Source organism: Callithrix jacchus, chromosome 11 (assembly GCF_049354715.1).
Source record: "Callithrix jacchus isolate 240 chromosome 11, calJac240_pri, whole genome shotgun sequence".
Taxonomy (NCBI): Eukaryota; Metazoa; Chordata; class Mammalia; order Primates; family Cebidae; genus Callithrix; species Callithrix jacchus.
This window is the reverse complement of record NC_133512.1, coordinates 75,455,628-75,478,901: the sequence shown is the minus strand read 5'-3', so window position 1 is coordinate 75,478,901 and position 23,274 is coordinate 75,455,628. Positions and strand designations below refer to the sequence as shown.

The 23,274-nt window shown below is 37.4% G+C and overlaps 1 protein-coding gene across 10 annotated transcripts in view; it reads right to left on the bottom strand.

Annotated features, from left to right (window-relative positions):
• KMT2E (lysine methyltransferase 2E (inactive)) overlaps positions 1–23,274 on the bottom strand; it is a 105,021-nt gene that overhangs the window by 15,017 nt on the left and 66,730 nt on the right. For all 10 annotated transcript variants that reach the window (XM_078343082.1, XM_078343086.1, XM_078343080.1 and 7 more), the window contains 7 exons: positions 21,111–21,149; positions 20,033–20,263; positions 19,793–19,923; positions 18,293–18,410; positions 15,517–15,626; positions 7,578–7,842; positions 6,259–6,357 (listed from right to left, as the gene is read on the bottom strand). In XM_078343082.1, coding sequence (XP_078199208.1) covers positions 6,259–6,357; positions 7,578–7,842; positions 15,517–15,626; positions 18,293–18,410; positions 19,793–19,923; positions 20,033–20,263; positions 21,111–21,149 — 993 coding nt within the window. The remainder of the gene's footprint in view (positions 1–6,258; positions 6,358–7,577; positions 7,843–15,516; positions 15,627–18,292; positions 18,411–19,792; positions 19,924–20,032; positions 20,264–21,110; positions 21,150–23,274) is intronic.

The window sequence follows — 23,274 nt, the reverse complement described above, 5'->3', positions numbered from 1 at the left end:
TCATACCACTGCACTCCAGCTTGTGAACAGTGAGGCCCTGTCTCTAAAAACAGCTAAGAAAAGGAAAGCCAGAATAACCTTATTCTTTGGTCTTGAAATAGAGAAATTAAATGATTCCTTGCTCAAAAGAAATGATCCTTTTACATAACATAGATTAACTTATAAATCTAAAAAGATGGGTAACGTTGTTACCAATAAAAATCATTCCAAAATAACGTGTATGGCTTGTGTGGTGTCTCCATTTCCTCTATCACGTGATGAGTGAATTTATACTCACAGACTCTTTTGATACTCGTTTGTTGTTCCCTCTACCCTATTCTCTACAAAAGCTATTCGAGCAGTGACCTTGCCTTCTTTGTTCACCTGATACCTCAAATGGCAAACACATTTTTGTTAAAGAGTAATAATTGTGTATACATTATGTCAAGCATATATCACTGTTATTTGAAGACATAACTGGAAGCATTTCAACAATTTTGGTAATCTCGAATTTATTAGAAAGCAGCTAAAGCTGATTAACCTCATTTTGTTTGAACTGAATAACCTATAAAAATAAACAGGTTCCCTTTCACTATTTAACACCACAATGTCATTAATTACTCATCTTTAGAAATACAATTCCCAGTGTCTACAATGGGAGAAAACAGGACCTTAAAAAAAAATGAGCATCAACTGAATCATGTTGAAGACAGAACAGTGAGTTGGATAACATCTCATATTCCTCTCATCAGATGACTTTTCCAGCAACAAATTTATCCTCTCTAATTATATATTTTTTTAAAGCATTGTGTCTTCTAAAGGGATGTTCTAAATTAGGTCAGTCAAGTTTTCCTAGAGACATTCAATAATAGTATGGATTCTATAGTGTTTTCTCACAGTGTCTTCCATTAAATAAAACTCTGTGGGAGTCAAAGGTGTTATCCACAAAAACCTGCAAGGGTATACAAATTCAGGAAAAGCTGACAGTTTCTTGAGCTTTTAAACACATGTACACTGGGAATCTGAAAAGGAAGGATATGGTATAGTGTTCACAACAGTAAATTCGACTGATCATGGCTTTTTTTCACAGCATCTCAAATTATACTTGTGTGGAATACATTTTGATGTGAAGGATGAAAGCTGAGAAAATTGTGGAGAATCCTAGGCCAGGCTTCCAGATCATTCATTACCTGAACTATAGGGAAGCTTGATTGAGTTCACGTTCATGGGCCTGTATCTTTCCTCAAATGGTTGCAATGAACATTCAGTTAGCTTATTTACCGAGGGTCTACTTTTTTGCCCACTATTTTTTATTTCCCTAGGAGCTAGAGCTATGACAATAATGCTGAAAGTTTTCTCCCTCATGGAGTTTATGATATAGTGATACAAAAATTATACACCATCGTAGCTGCTTGACAAGTCCAGCAATCTCTTATCTATGTGACTTCTTGTCATACCCTTTCACTGTTTCTCAAATGTCTGTCCTTTTAAATGTGATGACCACACTAAATCATTTTCTGTGGACTCACTCAATTTTATGCATTCTGGCAATATAGGCCATCAAATATTAACAAGATTATATTCTCAAAGTATATTATGAAGGTTATGAAACATTACTATTTTGGAAATTAAAACTACAAGGAGACTGTCTTCATGCCATTATAAATAGGGGAGCCAGCGTCTTTTTTTCAAGATTGCATCACTGCACTCCAGCATGGGTGACAGAGCAAGATTATCACGGCAACTTCCTCCTCTGGGTTCAAGTGATTCTGGTGCCTCAGCCTCCCAAGTAGCTGGAATTCAAGGAATGCACCACCCTGCCTGGCTAATTTTTGTATTTTTAGTAGAGATGGAATTTTGCCACATCACCCAGGCTTGTCTTGAACTCGTGGCCTCAAGTGATCCACCTGCCTTGGCCTCCCAAAACACTGGGGTTACAGGCATGAGCCACCATGCCCAGCAAAAGGTTTCTTTCAGTATTTAAATCTTTCAAAAGTTTGCTGTTTTAAAAACGATCACTTTAAGCTAACGGTATACCCTCCCAGTATCTAAACTTCTTCCACATGTACTGTTTATATGACAAGACTATAGCCACCTAATGCCACCTCAACAAACATACTAGGAAGACACTCAGTAGTGTCCTGGGTTTTGGAATCAAGTGAGTATAAACAGTATATTGTATTCAGTTACATGGCTTAACTGGGCTCGTGGTAAGATTTTCCTAATGTGCAGTAACCAGTTCCATACAACTTAGCCACAAATTTGCTTTTGTAAAAGCAGGCAACAATAACTTAACAAAAAAGATAAAATACAATGGATGGAAAAAGAAAATGTTCATGAAAGAAAAATCCAAAAGGCCAAAAGAGGTGGAGGGTAGTGGAACTAGAAATAACAAGGCTTTCCATCTTGGTCACATATTCTTTATGAAGTCTTCATCTATGAATATCTGTGTGACCTATAGCCAACCTCATCTCCCTAGTAGCCCTCTCCTCCTCCAACCAAATATAATTTATAGCTCTCTCCAGGATTTCCCCCGGAATAATACATTCCATAAAACTTTTGTCATAAGCTACTCCGTATTTGCTTAAACCCAACTTGAAAGGTCCATCATCAATAAAGTACAAAAATATATTAAATATACATAAACAGAAATATGTATTACCTAGAGTTCATGAAACAATCTGATCTCTCCCCAGCTATATCTCCTTCACTTATTGCTGAGTTGTAATTATTTTGTAAATACCTCAAAAAGCAGAGACATTGCCTTATCTCCCACTGTGATAAAAAAAAAAAATGCCAACAAACAAAATACATAAATACCCTGGTGCAATTTTTGGAAATTAAGCATGACGTTAAAAGGTGGTGTCTGAAATTATGTACAGAGGTTAAAATTGCCAATTTTGCATTGTTCAAGCTTTACTACAAAAGGATAGGGTGAAGTACAATAGTTCCCCTTTATTCACAGGGGATACATTTCAAGATCACCAATGCATGCCTAAAACTGCAGATAGTAGTGAACCCTATATATATAGTACTGTTTTTTCCTATACATATATAAGTATAAAATGGAACAATTACATACTGTTATAAAAGTTATGTGAATGTAATACCTGTCTCAAAATCTCTCAGTGGATAACTGAAACCTCGGAAAGCAAACCTACAGATAAGGAGGGACTACTGTACATTTAAATTTGGTGATTACATGGCGTTTAGGAGGAGATTATCACTGACTCATCATATTCCAATTTGATAAATATACACGATGCCAAGTCTAGGTGAGGTCTCAAATCTGAAATGCTCCTAAATCCAGAACTTTTTGATTGCCAACATGATGCTCAAAGGAAATGTTCATTGGAACATTTCAGATTTTTGGATTTGGGATGTTCAACTGGTAACTGCAATGCAAATATTCCAAAATATTAACCCTGAAAAATTTCTGGTCCTAGAAAAGTAATACTCAACTTGTATCTCCATACTGGTTTGGAAGTCTGTCTTGTCACAGGTGGAAATTTGTATCACTTTGACCTGTTTCTCAAGAGTAGTATGGCTACCATCTTTATTCTGCCTAGTTTTAGTTGTGCCTCTTTGTCACTTTTTTGATTTGACCTTGTCTTTCTGAGTACTGATGTTAATCTAACCAATATAAAAGTCAAGACTAGGAAAATAAAAGGGGATTAATTTTAAAACTTTTTTTTTTTTTTGAGACGGAGTTTCTCTAGTTACCCAGGCTGGAGTGCAATGGCGCGATCTCGGCCCACCACAACCTCCGCCTCCTGGGTTCAGGCAATTCTCCTGCCTCAGCCTCCTGAGTAGCTGGGATTACAGGCACGCGCCACCATGCCCAGCTAATTTTTTTTTTGTATCTTTAGTAGAGACAGGGTTTCACCATGTTGACCAGGATGGTCTCAATACCTTGATCTCGTGATCCACCCGCCTCGGCCTCCCACAGTGCTGGGATTACAGGCTTGAGCCACCACGCCCGGCCTTAAAACTTTTCAAAACCAAATACAATACTAATGATCCTGGGATGCATATGTCTGCATTCTGCTTATTTGACTACATCCAAAAATTCTGTAATGCAAACATCAAAGCAAATGTGCCAATTAGAAGTAACAGGATTGAGATGACTTTGAGAGCTATGTATGGATCAGGGACAAGGATTTTTAGATTTTAATTTCATATCCTTTCCAAATACCAATTTATAGACATTTATACTTTCCAGGTTTTCCACATTTTATTCCCATGAAAAATACTTAGTTTCATAGCCACCTTAGTGGCAGATGGTAAAATATGTTAAAATGGATATAAAAAATTTTGAAGTGTTCTTCATTTTACTGTAGCATACCAATAAGGAAAATCAGGATCAAAATTGGATTCCAAGTAAGCCAATATATACATATATTTTCTAAGTTCCATCAAGTTTAACACTGAGTATCCAATTTTCTTCCAGCGCCTAGAAATAAGGATGTTCTAAGATCCACTAACTTTGTCAGCATTTATAGAAGAAAATATATTTAAAGTAGCCTTATATAAATGTTTTTAAACGGAATTCAATATGAATAAAATTACTGTATTTTATGGGCAAAGAACAAGCCCCCAGTTTTTTTTGTTTCTTTTTGCAACGGGGATCTCACTCTGTCATCACCTAGGCTGGAGTGTAGTGGTCAGTCACAGCTCACTGCAGCCTTGACCTCCTAGACTCAAGCGATCCTCCTGCCTCTGCCTCCTGAGTAAGCTGGGAATACAGGCATGCACTGTCACACCTGGCTAATTTTTAAATTTTTTGTACAGATGAGGTCTCACTATATTGCCCATAATGTAACTCCCATAATGGGTCTCTAACTCCTGGGCTCAAGTGATCTTCCCACCTCAGCCTCCCAAAGTGCTGGGATTACGGATGTGAGTCACCATGCCTGGACTGTGATTTTTTTTTTTAATTTCATTTTTTCTCTAAAGTGGTCACTACAGCCCTTAAAGCCACTTATAAAAGAGGTTCCTCCCACAAAGACGCATGCCACACAGAAACAAGTAATACTCTAAATTGGTTTCCTAAGAATTCCCTGCACAAGGCTGTGTCAACTGAAGAATAAACAGGACAATACTAAAAATCAATACTCAATAAAGAGCCATAGGTAACTTGAGAAGGCACTCATAACATATATAATTGAATCTCAACAAAGGTTCAAGATAATCCCTTTAGGTACAAGAATTCCTCCTTTATATACTCCTCCAATATTTTCTTTCTGCTTTTCTCCTAATACTACCTTGTCTCAACAGACCATTGTTCTTGAAATCCTAAGGCTATAAAACAGTTCTTTACTGTTTTCAGAATTTTGAGTAACAAAATCAATATTGGAAACTACCGAGGTCTCGAACTACTGGCCTCGAGTGATGTACCTGCCTCAGCCTCCCAAATGTTGGGATTACAGGAGTGAGCAACAGCACTCGGCCAACAATGACTAAACTTTAAAACAACCCACCCTTAAATATGTGACATGAGATTCCAGGGAATACAACATGAAAACTCTGAAAATAGGAAACAAAAGAACATATGAAGTGAAGAGGGGAATGGGGAGAACCTATCATAAGGCCATCAGTCAGTCGTAAAGTTATTTTCAAATTTTAGGGCATGGAAAGTATAACTATGATACTTTTTTAACTGACTGACAGATCAAATGCTAAATTACCATAATTTGTGAGAAAACAGCTTGTCTTAATTTTTACACTGATAAAATATTTGTAAATAGTACAAGGAATATACATCCTAAATTTATTTTAATGAGAACCTTGTATGATAGCAGGGTGAGAATATAGAAATAGTAGCTACCAGTGGTTGGGGTTTTTTTTTTTTTTTTTTTGCATAAGCAATTCATTTGGTGCTATAAGGTTTCAAGTTTATTTTTATTATATTTCAAATTACGAAAGGATACATTTAACTAATAAAAGACATTTTGAACAATAATTGTGGCATTAAAATTTATTAGTAGTTCAGTGTAGAATTAAAATATTAATAGTTATCGGCTTCAAAAATGTTCATAAAATATTTCTTAATGTCATACATTGTTAAATCTCTAATGAACAATCAATAGAAATACAAGTTTAGTGGAATTTATTTAAATGGTAATGACAAAAAAACGAATAAAAATGCTCAATGGCACACCATGAGGCCCAAATTTGCTAACTTCAAAGAATGGTGTAAAAGCTCATGGAAAGGCAGCTACAATTACCATATGAAGAGCAGCTGTCACTAAACCCAAACTTACTGGCTTCCCAACTTACCATCTTCCTTTTCCTTTCTGCAATCTGCTCCTCTGATTCCATTTCTACTTCATTACTAATAGGAGTTTTTTCTTCTATATCATCAATAAAATCCGGTTCCTGAAAGATGGAAATGACTTCTTTATAAACTATTACTCCATCTATATACAACTATTTCAATGTCTTTCAACCATGACAAATTCAACATGTCAACATAACCTATTTAAATTCATTTAAGAAATTCCTCATTCAAGATGCTTTTCAAAATCAAGCTATCAAATACTTTTGCTTTTTAAATTTTAGCCAATAAAATTTTTATCAATATAGGTCATATATGGTAGCACGGCCTTATGTTCATACAGTTCCCAAAACATAAACATGTAAATTATTTCAGAAAAACCTGCAAATACCCAGTGGCTCAGTAAGTGTTTATTCAGTCGAAAGCTTAAGGGAAATTATTTCTAGAAGACAGGGCTCTGGAAATGAGCAAAATCTTACTTTATTTTCACATTTTAATGATCCCTCCTAACTGTTTTTTGTTTATAGAGGACATGAAGCAGACAGACTTAGGCCAAACTCTACCCCCAAAATTACCTTATATGTTATTAGTGAATTTTCTCTCAAATATTTTATTTGCTGTTATTGTGACATGCTTACAGAATTGATCGTGTGTCCACAGGTTTTAGGAAAGAAAATTTTGCAGCTTAAGACTTTAAATGGGGCTGGGCGCAGTGGCTCACGCCTGTAATCCTAGCACTTTGGGAGGCTGAGGCGGGCAGATCACGAGGTCAAGAGATCGAGACCATGTTGAAACCCCGTCTCTACTAAAAAATACAAAAAATTAGCTGGGCATGGTGGCGCGTGCCTGTAGTCCCAGCTACTCGGGAGGCTGAGGCAGGAGAATTGCTTGAACCCAGGAGGAGGAGGTTGCAGTGAGCCAAGATCATGCTTGCTGTGAGCCGAGATCATGCCACTGCACTCCAGCCTGGCGCCTGGTGGCACAGTGAGACTCTGTCTCAAAAAAAAAAAAAGACTTTAAATAAGAACATTTATTATGAACATAAAGTGCCACCTAGAAGGTTTTTTAAAGTTATGTAGTCTTAGGAAAATCCTGTCTGCAATTCTGCAAGGATTTGCTGGCTGAGCTGTTTCCTAATAATTCACCAAATTTGTACAAATTCTAGCAGAATCTGTATTTTCATCATGAATACTTCATTAAATGACAAAATAGAGTTAAAAATACTTTAAACAATTATACACAGAACAAATAAAAGGATAAATATGACAAATTATTTTCCTTTGTTTATTTAATTTCATTGAGAGTCAGCAGAGTTCAGTACCTGATTATTTGATACTGATAGTCTCAGTGGAGAAAGCTTTCTTTGTTTAGTTTCTGGGCTCTTCATTTTGTTGGTTGTTCCTTCACAATCCAAAGTAATATTCTGATTTTGTGTATCTTTTTCTTTGGAAATATCTTTGTCTTTTTTTCCTTTTTTCCGTCTGGTCTCATAGCCACTATTGATATTTTCCATGGATTCAGAACTACGTTTCAAAACAGGGCACTCTGGGTTTTCTTTGAGGCATGCACAGTCCACTTTGTATTTACTGGAAAGATAAGCAGTTAAATATTTATTTCAAAATATAAAACAAAATTGGAAAATTTCTAATCCATTTTAAGCTGTAACTCCACAAAATTGTATGCAATTACTAGTAATGAAAGCAATCCTTTTTAGTAATTTACAGTCCTAGTTACTACCACAAAAAACTTTCCTCATAAAAATAATGTAATAATTAAATGTTGATTTCGGATCAGATACTAGGCATTTGTACAGGTTGAGCATGCCTTACCTGAAATGCTTAGGACCAAAAGTGTTGTAAATTTTGAAATGTTTACATATACATAATAAGATATATTGGGGGAATGGGATCCAACTCTAAACACAAAATTCACTCATGTTTCATATAGGCTAAAAGTAATTTTATACAATATATTTAATAATTCTGTGCCTGAAACAAAGTTCTGACTGCACTTTGACTATGACTTGTCATATGAGGTCAGGTGTAGAATTTTCTACTTTTGGCATCATGTCAGCGCTCAAAAAGTTTAGGATGGCTGGGTGCAGTGGCTCTCGCCTGTAATCCTGGCACTTTGGGAGGCCAAGGCAGATCAATTGAGACTAGCCTGGCCATCATGGTGAAATCTGTCTTTATTAGCTGGGCATGGTGGCAGGCACCTGAAATCCCAGCTACATGACAGGCTAAGGCAGGAGAATTGCCTGAAACTGGGAGGTAGAAGTTGCAGTGAGCCAAGATCATGCCAACGCACCACTCCAGCCTGGGCGACAGAGCGAGACTCAGTCTTAAAAAAAAAAAAAGTTTAGGATTTTGATTTCAGATTTTTGCATGAAGGATGCTCAACCTGTAATATGTTACAGAATTAGGAAAAAAACCAAACACATTAAAACTGAGTGTTTTAAAGTAAAATGATACCGTGGATTACACAAAACATTAAGGCAGAAACCATAATTACTTCAGTATCCCAGAGTGCTATATAAAATACTGATCTGAAATCTGACCAAATAAAAAATGCAGGTGTAACAAATAACTAAACCTCACTAGTTTGTCTTGTACTTTATGGAATGAAAGCAACAACCAAGTTTCTTTAAAAAGCTACCTTGATGACATTTAATGTCTCCTTTTTACCATACTAAGTGTTCTCTCTTTCAAATGGAAGCCTGAGAAATAACTGCACTCTGTCTCATATTCACCATAATGATACTTATTACTGCCATTTTACAAGTGAGATTAAAACTCAGTGAACATTAGCGTCTTGTTCAATGTTACAAAGTTAATAAGTGAAAGAGACGGCATTTAGATCCAGGTCTCTATATGACTCTCAGGCTCATGTACTTTTCATTTCAGTACTTCTCAACTCTGATCTCTTTATTTCTACCCCAGCTGCTAAGATGTAGTTCATCTCTAGGATACAGGCCAAATGCCCAAACCTCAGTTAAACAATAATACAAATCTCCACTTTGCATGTTTTAAGTAGTTGAATGTTTGTTAACAATAAAAACAATTTACTTTTTAAGTGTCTAATATTCCTAACTCTTAAAACAGCTAGAAAGATTCAAATCCAACTTCCTTAATTCTGTGAACAAGGGACAGAATTCAAACATTTATGGTCCTACCTCCCACCTCTCAAATCAGGTATTAACAGGCACTAGTAGTTCTGTTGATTTTAGGACAACAGAACTACAAACAATAATGATGGCAAGAGCTTTTGTTTATTAAGCACTTTAGGTGAGTATTATTATTATTCTCATATACTTGAGGTAATGCAGCACAATGTGATGAAGAAATTGGTCCAAGGTCACACAGTAAGTGACCAAGCCAGGATTTGAAACCAGATAGATTACATTCTTAACCTATATGGGATAGGTAATCCCACAAAGCAATGAGCAAAGAACTGTGCTAAATCTTCTACCTTCTAGGAGAGAAAGGGCTAAAATAATATGATAAATCTCACAGCAATAATCAGTAGAAAGACATACTAAAGGAAGAGGGATTTCACCAAAAGAAAACGCAACGTTTTAAAAATAATATCACACGAAGTTTAAAAAATATATAGAGTAAGAGGAACTGAACTGAATTGCTTATAACCCAAAACCCAAAAGACTACAGAATATATAAAGAATTTCTAGGGGGAAATAAAAAGCAAGAAAATGACTACCCAGTAGAAAGACAGATGATAAGATCAAGCAATTCACAAGAGAGAAATCCAAATGACAATACAGAAAAAGACCTATGGGTTCATAAATAATCAAAGAAAACGGTAAATAAAAATATTAACAAAAAAAGATATTCCACATTGAGCTAGCATGTGTGTGTGTGTGTGTGTGTGTATGCACATATATATTTATTTTGAGATGGAGTCTCACTGTCACCCAGGCTGGAGTGCAGTGGCACAATCTCAGCTCCCTGCAACCTCCACCTCCCAGGTTTAAGTGATTCTCCTGCCTCAGCCTCTTGATTAGCTGAGATTACAGACCTGCACCACCATATCCAGCTAATTATTGTATTTTTAGTAGAGACAGGGTTTCACCATGTTGGCTAGGCTGGTCGAGAACTCCTGACCTCATGATCCGCCCACCACAGCCTCCCATAGTGCTGGGATTATAGGCATAAAGCACAGCGACTAGCATGTATTTTCAGTCTTAGAGTAAAGAAGTATAGCAAGGCACTAAATTACTTAGGACTGTAAACTGGTACGAGCTTCTTAAATAGATATTCACTCACATCTGGCAAAAGCTCATGCATTGCACATTCTACAACCCAGCAATTCCACTCCTATGTTTCTACCATGCAGAGAACACATACACACATGTTTGTGTCCCTACCATGGAGAGGACATGTACACACATACAGACACGTTCAGAAAGGCCTAGGTGCATTCTTTTGTCAATATACAGGTCTGTCAACAGTGAAATGGATAAATGCCATAGGCAGTGAAAATAAAGAAAATATAATCTCACGTAATAAATGAGAAAAGAATGCAGAAGAATACAGGTTACAATTTACATAAAAGCTTAAAAGTATACAAAATTCTAGATATTATTTGCCAACAAATACAGACATAGTAAAATGTTAGAAAAATCAAATTAAAGATAGCAGTTAGTGAAGGAGGGAAGGGAGATGCAATGTGGCTGCTAAATATAAGGGGCTTCAAAGAATAATGTGTTAATTTCTTAATTTGGGAATTACATGGGTGTTTATAGTATTTATTTTATTTATTTATTTGAGATGGAGTTTCACTCTTGTTGCCCAGGCTGGAGTGCAGTGGTGAGATTGCTCACTGCAATCTCTGCCTCCTACCTTCAAGCAATTCTCCTGCCTCAGCCTCCCAAGTGGCTGGGATTACAGACATTTGCCACCATCCCTGGCTAATTTTGTATTTTTAGTAGAGATGGGGTTTCACCATGTTGGCCAGGCTGGTTTTGAATCCCTGACCTCAGGTGAACCACCTCTTTGGCTTCCCAAAGTGCTGGGATTACAGGTGTGAGCCGCCACACCCAGCCAAATGTTTGAATTACTGTTTACATTTTTCTTTCTTTCTTTTTATATATATATAAAGACAGGGTTTCACCATGTTGGTCAGGCTGGTCTTGAACTCCTGACCTCAGGTGATCCGCCCACCTTGGCCTCCAAAGTGCTTGGATTACAGGCATGAGCCACCACGCCTGGCCATTTTTCTATCAAATTTTTAAAAACTGAAACAAGTTTCTATACAGCTGACCCTTGAACAACACAAGTTTGAACTGTGCACATACACTTATACATGGATGTTTTTCAATACATATACTGGAAAACTTTTTGAAAATTTGCAACAATTTGAAAAACCAGATGGACTATGTAGCCTAGAAATATTTTTAAAAGTAAGAAAAAGGTATGTCAATAATGCATATGCATGTAGATAGTAGTCTATTTTATCATTTATTACCATAAAATATACACAAATTATAAAAAGCTAAAATTTATCAAAACCTATACACACACATACAGACCTTATGTGGTGCCATTCACAGTCCAGAGACATGTAAAGATATAGTATTAAATAATTAGCTATATAAAAGTAACTGTAGGACATTCCTTATATTAGTAGTACAAATTAGTACTACTAATTTGTAGCCATCTCCTGTTGCTATTGTGGTGCCTCAAGGGTTGGGAGTATCTATGTAAAATGGCATGTGACACATCCCCAGGAGCAGTTTATCTCTCAGTAAATTGTGTATTGCAATAAAAAGCGATCTCTTGTGGTTCTTGTGTATTTTTTCATAGTGTTTAGTGAAAAAAAGTAATTTTTTTGTTTTGAGACAGTCTTGCTCTGTCACTCAGGCTGGAGTGCAGTGGTTTGATCTCAGCTCACTGCAACTTCCACCTCCCAGGTTGAAGCAATTCTTCTGCCTCAGTCTCCCAAGTAGCTAGGATTACAGGTAACTGCCACCATGCCTGGCTAATTTTTTGTATTTTTAGTAGAGCTGGGGTTTCGCCATGTTGTACAGGCTGGTCTTGAACTCGTGGCCTCAGGTGATCTACCCGCGTTGGCCTCCCAAAGTGCTGGAATTACAGGCATGAGCCCCACACCCAACCAATATACTATATTTTAAGTAACACTACGTGACCTATACAAAGTGCCACTAGCGATGCTGAAGTGCTCCCAAGAAACAAAGAAGTTATGACAAAAAGAAGTTGCACTGCTGAAGATACATTGTAGACTGAGGTTGCAGCTGTAGTTCTCTGCCATCTCAAGACAAATAAATCCAGTATAAGTGCCAATGTAAAAAATAGAGAGAGATTCGTGGAGCCATCACTGCAGCTGTGCTGCAGAATGTGAAAACCTTGCACTTTCTGCAACATATATTTTTATCTAGTATTGTAAATGAAGCTTTTATGTGGGTGCAAGTGTGCTATATAAGAAAGGCATACCTATAGACCCTAATAGGTTTCTAGAAAAAGTGAAGTCATTATATGACAATATAAAACAAAAGGAATATGAAAGATCTAAAGTTGGAGAATTTGATGCCAGTAATGTATGGTCAGATGATTTTAAAAAGAGGTTTAGCTTAACAACTAAAGCCACATCTGCCAACTTAAGCAGTAGATGAGTTCTCAGACACTATTAAAAAAATCATCCAGGAGAAAGAATATCTGTCTGAAGTCTTTAAATGCAGACAAAAGTGTCCTATTCTGGGGTAGGGGGGCATGAAAGGATATTTATTAGTAAGGAAAAGAAGCAAGCACCAAAATTTAAGGTAGGAAAGAACAGATTGACTCTACTATTTTGTGCAAATGCATTTGGGTTTACGATCAGGACTGCCCTTACCCATAAAGCTGCTAAACCCAAGCCTTGAAGGGAAGACATACACCAACTGCCAGTTATTTGCTTGTACAAAAGAACTTGGATAAGAATCCTTTTTCTGGATTGGTACTATTGATGCTTTGTCCCTCAAGTCAGACAACAGGCAGCTAGGAAGGGAATGCCTTTTAAATGTCTTTTGGGCCGGGCGCAGTGGCTCACACCTATGATCCCAGCACTTTGGGAGGCTGAGGCGGGTGGATCACGAGGTCAAGAGATCGAGACCACCCTGGTCAACAAGGTGAAACCCCGTCTCTACTAAAAATACAAAAATTAGCTGGGCATGGTGGTGCATGCCTGTAGTCCCAGCTACTCAGGAGGCTGAGGCAGGTGAATTGCTTGAACCCAGAAGGCAGAGGTTGCGGTGAGCCAAGATCGCGCCATTGTACTCCAGTCTGGGTAACAGCAGCGAAACTCCGTCTCAAAAAAAAATAAATGTCTTTTGATATTGGACAATGCCTCTGGCCACCCAGAACCCTATGAGTTCAACACTGAGGGCATCAAATTAGTCCAAACATAATGTCTCTAACTCAGCCTCTAGATTAGGGAGTGATGGCCTTTAAGGCTCATTACACACCATACTCTAAGGAAAAGACTGTAACACTGTGGAACAGAACCTTGAATGAGAAGATCATTAAAGTCTGGAAGGATTACACCATAAAAGATGCCATCATTATAGAAAAAGCTATGAAAGCCATCATGCCCGAAACAATAAATCCCTGCTGCAGCAAACTGTGTCCAGATGTTATGCAAGACGTCACAGAATTTAAAACAGAGCCAATCAGGAAAATCATAAAAGAGATTGTGGATGTAACAAAAAAGGTGGAGGTGAAGGAAGAATACAGATATGGATCTTGGAGAAATTCAAGAGCTAATAGATACTACATCAGAGAAATTAATAGACGATGCCTGATGGAAATGATTGCTTCCAAACCAGTGCCAGATGATGAGGAAGAAGATGTAGAAAAAGCAGTGCCAAAAAACAAATTTACATGAGACAATCTGGCATAAGGGTTCCATTTTTTCAAGACTGTTTTTTACTTTTTTTTATGACATGGACTCTTCTATGATACGGGCACTGAAACTAAAGCAAATGATGGAAGACTGGTACCATACAGAAACATTTTGAGAGACATAAAAAAGCAAAAAGGCCACACAAAAATTATTATTTTCATAAAGTTATACCATGTGCACTTCCCTTTCCTGCCTCCCTTTCTACTACCCCTCCTCCCTCTGTCACCCTGAGACAGCAAGACCAATGCCCACCCCTTCCTCAGCCTACTCAACATGAGGATGAAGACTTTTATAATAATCCACTTCCACATAATGAACAGCAAATATATTTTCTCTTATGATTTTTTAAAAAACATTTTCTTTTCTCCAGCTTACTGTGTTGTAAGAATACAGTATATGGCATAGAGAATATGTGTTGTCGTTGGTAACACTTCTAGTCAATAGTAGGCTATTGGTAAAGTTTCAGGGAAGTCAAAATGTATAAGCAGATTGCAGATCGTGCAGGGAGTGGGTGCTCCAACCCCGCATTGTGCAAGGGCTAACTGTAATCAGATTCATCATTAGTTTTGTTTTTTTTTTTGAGACGGAGTTCCGCTCTTGTTACCCAGGCTGGAGTACAATGGCGCGATCTCGGCTCACCGCAACCTCAGCCTCCTGGGTTCAGGCAATTCTCCTGCCTCAGCCTCCTGAGTAGTTGGGATTACAGGCACGTGCCACCATGCCCAGCTAATTTTTGTATTTTTAGTAGAGACAGGGTTTCACCATGTTGACCAGGATGGTCTCGATCTCTTGACTTCGTGATCCACCCACCTCGGCCTCCCAAAGTGCTGAGATTACAGGCGTGAGCCACCACACCCAGCCCTCATCATTAGTTTTTTAACTACGGTTTCAGAACGATAGTTATTACGAGTTTCTCTGCAGGATCTCCAACAAACCCTATTAATTTATACTGCAAAGAAAATTTGGTACACTTTCTTTTGTTTTGAGGGGCAAAAGAGAAATTATTTTTACTGATGAACTAACTGTCTGACTAAAATTGTATCCCCTAGAAGAAAAAGAAAAAAAATTCTTACATAAACAAGGTTAGTGTTGTATGGCTGAATTAGGATTACTTGTTATAATTACTGTGAACATTTACATTACAATAATACTTAGGGAAAATGTAGAAATGAAAAGCAGCAAAGATATAATAGAGACTGATACTAAACTTCTGGTTTTCAAGTACTTTTAACTGCTTCATGATAAATAAAAATAAAAAGCTATAAAAGTAACGACAACACCTAAATTATTACAGGGATGCTATGGAACTATTTTGAAATAACAGATGACATTTATAGACTTGAACTTACCAATTCCCATAGTCAAAATCGAAAGCAATAGTAATTTCAGTTCCCTTTGGAATACTTTGTATAGAATAAATATAAAGATGTATGGTTCCATCTTGAATTTCATGCCTCACCTGTAAGTTACAATAATATTGTATTACCATAAATTACTTTCTGCCTTCAGAAGCATCAACCTACAATTTTGAAAATTAGTCTTTTCAAAGTATTTCACAAACACAACCTGGAAAATATGTCATTAATGAGAAGGTTTATAACCATCTATCAGTGGTTATCAACTGGGAAGGTTTTTCAAACATACACTGCTACCCAATGCCACCCCAACTCCTTGAGCCCACAATGTGGCATTAAAAATAGTAATTTCATCAATTCTAATTTTTCATCTTCTAGCATCCCTGAAATCAGGAGTCTCGTAAGTGGTGGCATCTTAGGATTTTGTTGTTGTTTTTGAGACAGAGTCTCACTCTGCCATCACACCAGCCTGGAGTGCAGTGGTGTGATCTCAGCTCACTGCAACCTCTGCCTTCCTGGTTCAAGCGATTCTCCTGTCTCAGCCTCCTGAGTAGCTGGAACTACAGGCATGTCCACCATGTGTAGCTAATTTTTGCATCTTTAGTAGAGACAGGGTTTCACCATGTTGGTCAGGCTGGTCTTGAACTCCTGACCTCAGATGATCCACTTGCCTCAGTAAAATCCCAAAGTGCTGGGATTACAGGTGTGAGCCACCATACCCAGCCTTCTTAGGTTTGATGAATGCAGTAATGGTAGAGCAAACACTACTTTTCTATGACAAGACACTATTCTAGATACTTTACATGTACTCCTTCAGTCCTCATATCACCTTTTTACAGATAAAACTGAGATTACAAAGCTATTAAGTCACAGGGAAGAAATAAATTTAAGTCTGGTTCCAAAATCTATACTCTTAGCTGGCTGCAGCAGTGCATGCCTGTAATCCCAGTTACTCTGGAGGCTGAAGCAGAACTAACACTTGACCCCAGGAGTTTAAGGCCAACCTAGGGCAACATGGCAAGATCCTGTCTTTAAAAAAAAGAAAAAAAGAAAAACCCTACATTGTTGGCTGCAATATTAGTTATAAAACAATCATCATTTTGACATGTAAAAAACAAAACCAACATGATTTTACACTCTACACTAAAATATAATTTTATTAAAATTTTACAGTAGAACATATTAATTCTACTTATATCTCCACTTTGTCATCTAACTTAAACCACAGCATGTATTGACCCACAAATAAGAGCGTCCAAGATAAAAAGAAAGTTGTCTGGTATCAGGCTGGGTATGGTGACTCATGCCTGTAATCCTAGCACTTAGGAAGGCCAAAGGCAGGAAGATGGCTTGAACACAGGAAGCTCCAGACCAGCCTGGGAAACACAGGGAGACCCCAATTCTACAAAAAATTAAAAAAAAAAAATTAGCTGGGCATGGTGGCACACATCTGTGGTCCCAGCTACTCAGGAGTCTGAGGTGAGATTGCTTCACCTCCTGAGGGCCCAGGAGGTTAAGGCTCCAATGATCCATGATCACACCTCTGCACTCCAGCCTGGGCAAAACCCTGCCTCAATAATAATAATAATAATAATAATAATAATAATAATAATAATGACTTTAGAAGTCTGGGCAGGCTCACAACTGTAATCCCAAAACTTTGGGAGGCCAAGGCAGAAGGATCACTTGGCCCAGGAGTTTTCGAGTCTAGCCTGGGCAGCAAAATGAGACTCTTATCTCGACAAAAATTTAAAAAATTAGCCGGGTGTGGTGGCACACACCTGTAGTACCAGCTACTCAGAAAGCTGAGACAGGAGGATCACTTGAGCATGGGAGGTCATGGAGGCTTCAGTCAGCTGTGATCATGACACTGCACTCCAGCCTGGGAGACAAAGTGAGACCCTGCCTCAAAAAAAAAAAAAAGTTCAACATTTCCTCTTATAAGGAACATCATAATTTCTTCAATGTGCAAAGTAATTTTTTTTTTGAGATAGTTTCGCTCTTGTTACCCAGGCTGGAGTACAATGGCATGATCTCGGCTCACTGCAACCTCTGCCTCCTGAGTTCAAGCAATTCTCCTGCCTCAGCCTCCCCAGTAGCTGGGACTACAGGCACGCGCCACCATGCCCAGCTAATTTTTGTATTTTTAGTAGAGATGGGGTTTCACCATGTTGACCAGGATGGTCTCGATCTCTTGACCTTGTGATCCACCCACCTCGGCCTCCCAAAGTGCTGGGATTATAGGCGAGAGCCACCACGCCCGGCCTGATTTTTAAGACTTCATAGTGGCTGGGTGCAGTGGCTCACACCTGTAACACCAGCACTTTGGGAGGCTCAGGCAGGCAGATCACCTGAAGTCAGAAGTTCAAGAACAGCCTGGTCAACATGGTGAAACCCTGTCTCTACTTAAAAATACAAAAAAATAGCCAGGCATGGTGGTGCTCGACTGTAATCCCAGCTACTCAGGAGGCTGAGGCAGGAGAATCGATTGAGCCCAGGAAGCAGAGATTGCAGTGACCAGAGACTGTGCCATTGCACTCCAGCATGGGCAACAAGAGTGAAACTCTGTCTCAAAAATGAAAACAAAAAAAGACTTCATAGCTAATACAGCCAGTATCACCTAAATTTTCACACACAAAAAAGATGTTGGGCAGTATAAAATCCACCAACAGTTGAAATGTGTTTTAGTTTACCAGAGTTTTGTGCTTGCTGCTCAGATTCCACAAACTCCCAGCCCCAACATCGCCCCAAAAGATTTCTAAAAGCTTACCTCTGCATTGGGTGTACAAGACCGCCTGATGAATCGAGCCTCATTCCCAAAAGTCCTTGCATCAACACACATTTCTAGCCCATGAAATTTAGAGTAGAATAATACAAAAGGGTATGGTCTACAAAGAAAGAAACATTATAAGCTATTAACATTTTAGGCCAGGCGTGCTGGCTCACACCTGTAATTCCAGCACTTTGGAAGGCCAAGGCAAGTGGATTGCCTGAGCCCAGGAGATCAAGACCAGACTGGGCAACATGGCAATACTCCATCTTTACAAAAAAAAACAGGCATGGTGGCATGCTCCTGTAGTCCCAGCTACTTGGGAGGCTGAGGTGGGAGGATCACCTAAGCCCAGGAGGTCAAGGTTGCAGTGAGCCATGATCATGTCACTGCACTCCAACCTGGGTGATAGAGCGAGACTCTGTCTCAAAAACAAACAAAGGACAACATTTTAAAAATGTATAATAATCTCCTATTACTCCTCAGAGGCAAAGTGATGAAGAAAACAAGAATACAGAGTCTGAGAAACTTCTAATAGAGCGAAGCCAAGATTTGAATATAGGCAGTCTGACTCCAGAATTCACTCTTATCTTATGCTAGTTTATGCTAATGAGATTTTTACCTGTCCCATAATCTCACTTAAATCAAAGGCAATTAACCAAAGGTAGAAATTCAAATTTATTAAGATAAAAAAAGAGTGACTATTACATTTACAGGATTCATGTGATGTCTTTAGGGTTCATATTTCATGGTGCATTTAAAAGTATCTGTCTTACACCCCTGTTTCAGATCAAATCTAATGTATAATAGGGAGAAATTGTTGTGCATCTTTCATATCTTAAGTAAAAACTCAAGTTATAAACAACAAATGTTTCTGAAGGACACGGACTAAGAATGTTCTCCTAGAGATATGAACATACTTCTAGACTACAGGGAAGCAACATCTATTAGAGGATCATATTAATTCTGCACATGAATCCCAAACCAAAGAGGATTGTTGTTCTAATACCAACAAAGTGGGTGTTGAAAGTGGTGGCAATAATCTAGGACCCAGTCTAACACTGTCTAATAAAGAGGAAGGGGTTTCCCCTATGGTCACCATGGGCTTTCTCAGGTTCTGGCTTTTACGTTACAAGGAATTATTATGAGTCCCAGATGGAGATGGAAAGGGTTCCTTGTAATCTCAATCAGAGTTCCTAACTGACATTCTTATATATCTAACCTATGTTGTTGGTGTTTAATCTTTGAAGTAGATTGTTTTAGGATTTTTCAAAGACAGATATGAGCAAGAGACTGAGGAATATATCTTTGCATTTTTTATGTTGTTTTAGTTTATCATAGTTCAAAAATTCATCAGTCATTGTTCAACCACACTACAGCTTTAAATACTGAAATGAGCAAGTAGGAAAAAAGTACATAGAATCACAACATCTAGATAAAATAGCCAAAAATTCAATTATTTACCTATAGAAAATGAACATGGAAAATAAAAGAATATACCTTTTAAAGAAATATCCATTTGCTTCAAATTGTTCTCTCAGCATAAACTTCCCTCTGTATTCAATGATAAGTGCATCAGGAGGCAAATCTTTTGCAGATTTAAGAATTTTCTTATTCTTTTGTATATGGCTCTAAAATCAAAGTAAATGTAGAGATTAAAGAAACTTGCTTGCTTTCAGTTTAACTAAAAATACACAGTATAAAACTGTTTTCCAATTTTTGGACAAATGACATATTTACCTCTACAGGAGGTTTGAAGAGCAAATTGTTGGTATTCAAATCTGATTTATTCGTGTCTTTTTTGTCATTTCCATTGCCTAATCTCAGAGCTATTCTTTGCGCCTCCCTCTGAACACCCTCACTATACTGGTTGTTATTTGCTTCTTCATATCGATCCATCCATGCTTTGATTTTTGTCTCCCATCCAAAATTTGAACCATCAGATGAAGGATCAATCTCTGGAGCTGAACCCTAAAATCACAAACTGAGTATTAATATCTGAACTTACATACACACACACACACACACACCACACACAAGGGCAGTCTACATAAAAGAACATAATGTAAACAAAAAACTCCTGTTTAATGCGTTTTTTTTTTCCAGAAATGTGGAATAATAATTAAGCCTTATACCACAGAGACAAAAGATACACTGTAACATGCTCCCCACATCCTATGTAATATGACAATTTTAGAAATTTGTTATCCTTTTCTACCTAAGTCCAAAGCCTACAGTAACAGCATACAGCTGACCTCTGTGACCCAAGACAAACTTGCGTTTTGGGGTCAGACAAAAATTGCTTTTCTCAGCAATTTTAGCATCTAAAAAATTGAGGACGTATAGTAATTAATTCAAGGTAACTTTTAGCTATCATCAATTATTCTGACTGGTTTGTGTTTATATGGTTTTCTATGGTGAATTTATAGTATGACAACTGACTTGACTAACTCTCTAGAATCCCAACTATGCAAAAGAGCAAATTTTCAAGTTCCAAATGTGATTCTGCATTCCTAAGTACAGTACAGTAATACTAAGTGGTATCAGAGACATGGATTGCGAGTAATAAAATTCAAATTGCCCAAAATTATAAAATTATAAATTGCTTATATACCTCCCCCTTTTGATGACTAATATTTTAACAATGTTAGCTACAAGAGAAGCATGTAACTCCAATTAGAACTAAGGTCCCACACCTAATAATGAGCAATGACATGGCACACAATAAGAGAGCATTAGGTAATGATATGGACAAGCAAGCACTTTGCTCCCGAGTAAATGACAGTTGATAACAACACTTTAATAGTAATGTATTTACCTTAACTCTTGATGACTTCCTAGATCCTTCACGAAACGCCTAAAATAAACGTGGAATTCAAGTTATTTTTTTAAACAACTGAACATAATTAAAGAATCAACTGGTTCACTGAAACTTTTTTTTTTTTTTTGATAATAAGAGTTTTTGTATCACAGAGTTGTTAGGATTAAATGGCCTAAACTACAAAGAACAATTTCTGTCACTTAGTGAGAATTCAACAAATATTAGCTATGTGTCTGTAAAACATTTATTTCATTAACTATCTCATTAAGTCCATACTGTACTATTACTACCATAAGATCATCCACGTTCAGAGTGGTTCAATACTTCCCCTGAAGATAAGCAATTTAAGGAAAATGTTAAGAGCCACACACACACTCACTTTTTTTTTTTTTTTTTTTTTTTTTTTTCAGAGAAAGAGAGGATGACGTGATGGTAGTGGTTAACTCCATAATAGAGAGAGTGGAGAAAGGATGGGTAAAGGGTATTTCTCTTTATTGGTATTATCTTTTTGTTTTTGAAAGAAAAAGAGAAAGGGGAAGAGAGAACAGGAATCTTGTTCTATTGCCCAGGCAGGAATGCAATCTAAAAATAGGTATTAAAAACCTCTTGTATGCCGATAATTGTGCTTAACAACAGAGACAGGAAGAAATAAGGGAAGAAAATAACGAACAAACAGCCAACCAGTAGTTCATTTAAGTCTGTGAAAAGCTATGCAAATGCTGAGGAGTGATTTACTTCCAATTATGTGGTGACTTTCAAAATAGGTGTAATGTGATACTGACAAAAATATATGTTCTGTCGACCTGGGGTGAAGAATTCTATAAATATTCGCTGAGTTCACTTGTTCCAGGTCTGAGTTCAAATCACAGATGTTCATGTTAATTTTCTATCTTGTTGATCTGTCGAATATTAACAATGTGGTGTCAAAGTCTCCCGCTATTATTGTGCAGGAGTCCAAGTCTCTTTATAAGTCATTAAGAACTTGTCTTATGTATCTGGGTGTTCCTATATTGGGTACATGTATATTTGTGATCATTGACTCCTGTTGTTGCATTGATCCTTCTACCATTATATAATGTCCTTCTTTGTTTTTTAGCCTTTATTACTATTAAAGTCTATTTTGTCAGAGAGGAAAGTTACAACTCATTTTTTTTTTTAATTTTGCTCTCCATTTGATTGATAAGTCTTCCACCAACCCTTTGAGTCTTTGTGTGTCCTTGCTTATAAGATGGATCTGGATACAGCATACTGATGGGTTTTGACTTTTTATTCAATTTGCCTGTCTGTGTCTTTGATTGGGGCATTTCATCCACTTAAATTTATTATTAATATTGATATTTGTGAGTTTAATATTGTCATTTAATGCTAGCTGGCTATTTTGCCCATTAGTTGATATAGATTCTTCATTATGGAGATACTCTTTATCTTTTGATACGTTTTTGGGATGACTGATACTGGTTGTTCCTTTCTGTGTATAGTGCTTCTTTCAGAAGCTCTTGTAAAGCAGGCCTGGTAGTGATGAAATCTCTGAGTGCTTGCTTGTTCGCGAAAAATTTTATTTTTCCTTCATTTATGAAGCTTAGTTTGGCTGGATATGAGATTCTGGGTTGAAAATTCTTTTCTTTGAGGATATTGAATATCCTCACTCTCTTCAAGTTTGTAGGGTTTCTGCTGAGAGATCTGCTGTGAGTCTGATAGGCTTCCCTTTATGGGTAACCTGACCTTTCTCTCTAGCTGCCCTTAGAATTTTCTACTTTATTTCAACCATGGTGAATCTAACGATTAGGTGTCTTGGGGTTGCTCTAATTGAGGAATATCTCTGTGGTGTTCTCTGTATTACCTGGAGTTGAGTATTGCCCTGCCTTACTAGGTTAGGAAAGTTTTCTTGAATAATATGCTGAAGAGTATTTTCCAGCTTGGATTCATTCTCTTCATGACATTCAGGTACACCTATCAAATGTAAATTAGGTTTTTTCACATAGTCCCATATTTCTTGGATAATTTGCTCATTTCTTTTTACTCTTTCTTCTCTAATCTTGTCTTCTCGTTTCATTTCATTAAGTTGGTCTTCGACCTCTGATATCCTTTCTTCTGCTTGATCAATTCAACTGTTAAAACCTGTGCATACCTCACGGCGTTCTCGTATTGTATTCTTCAGGTC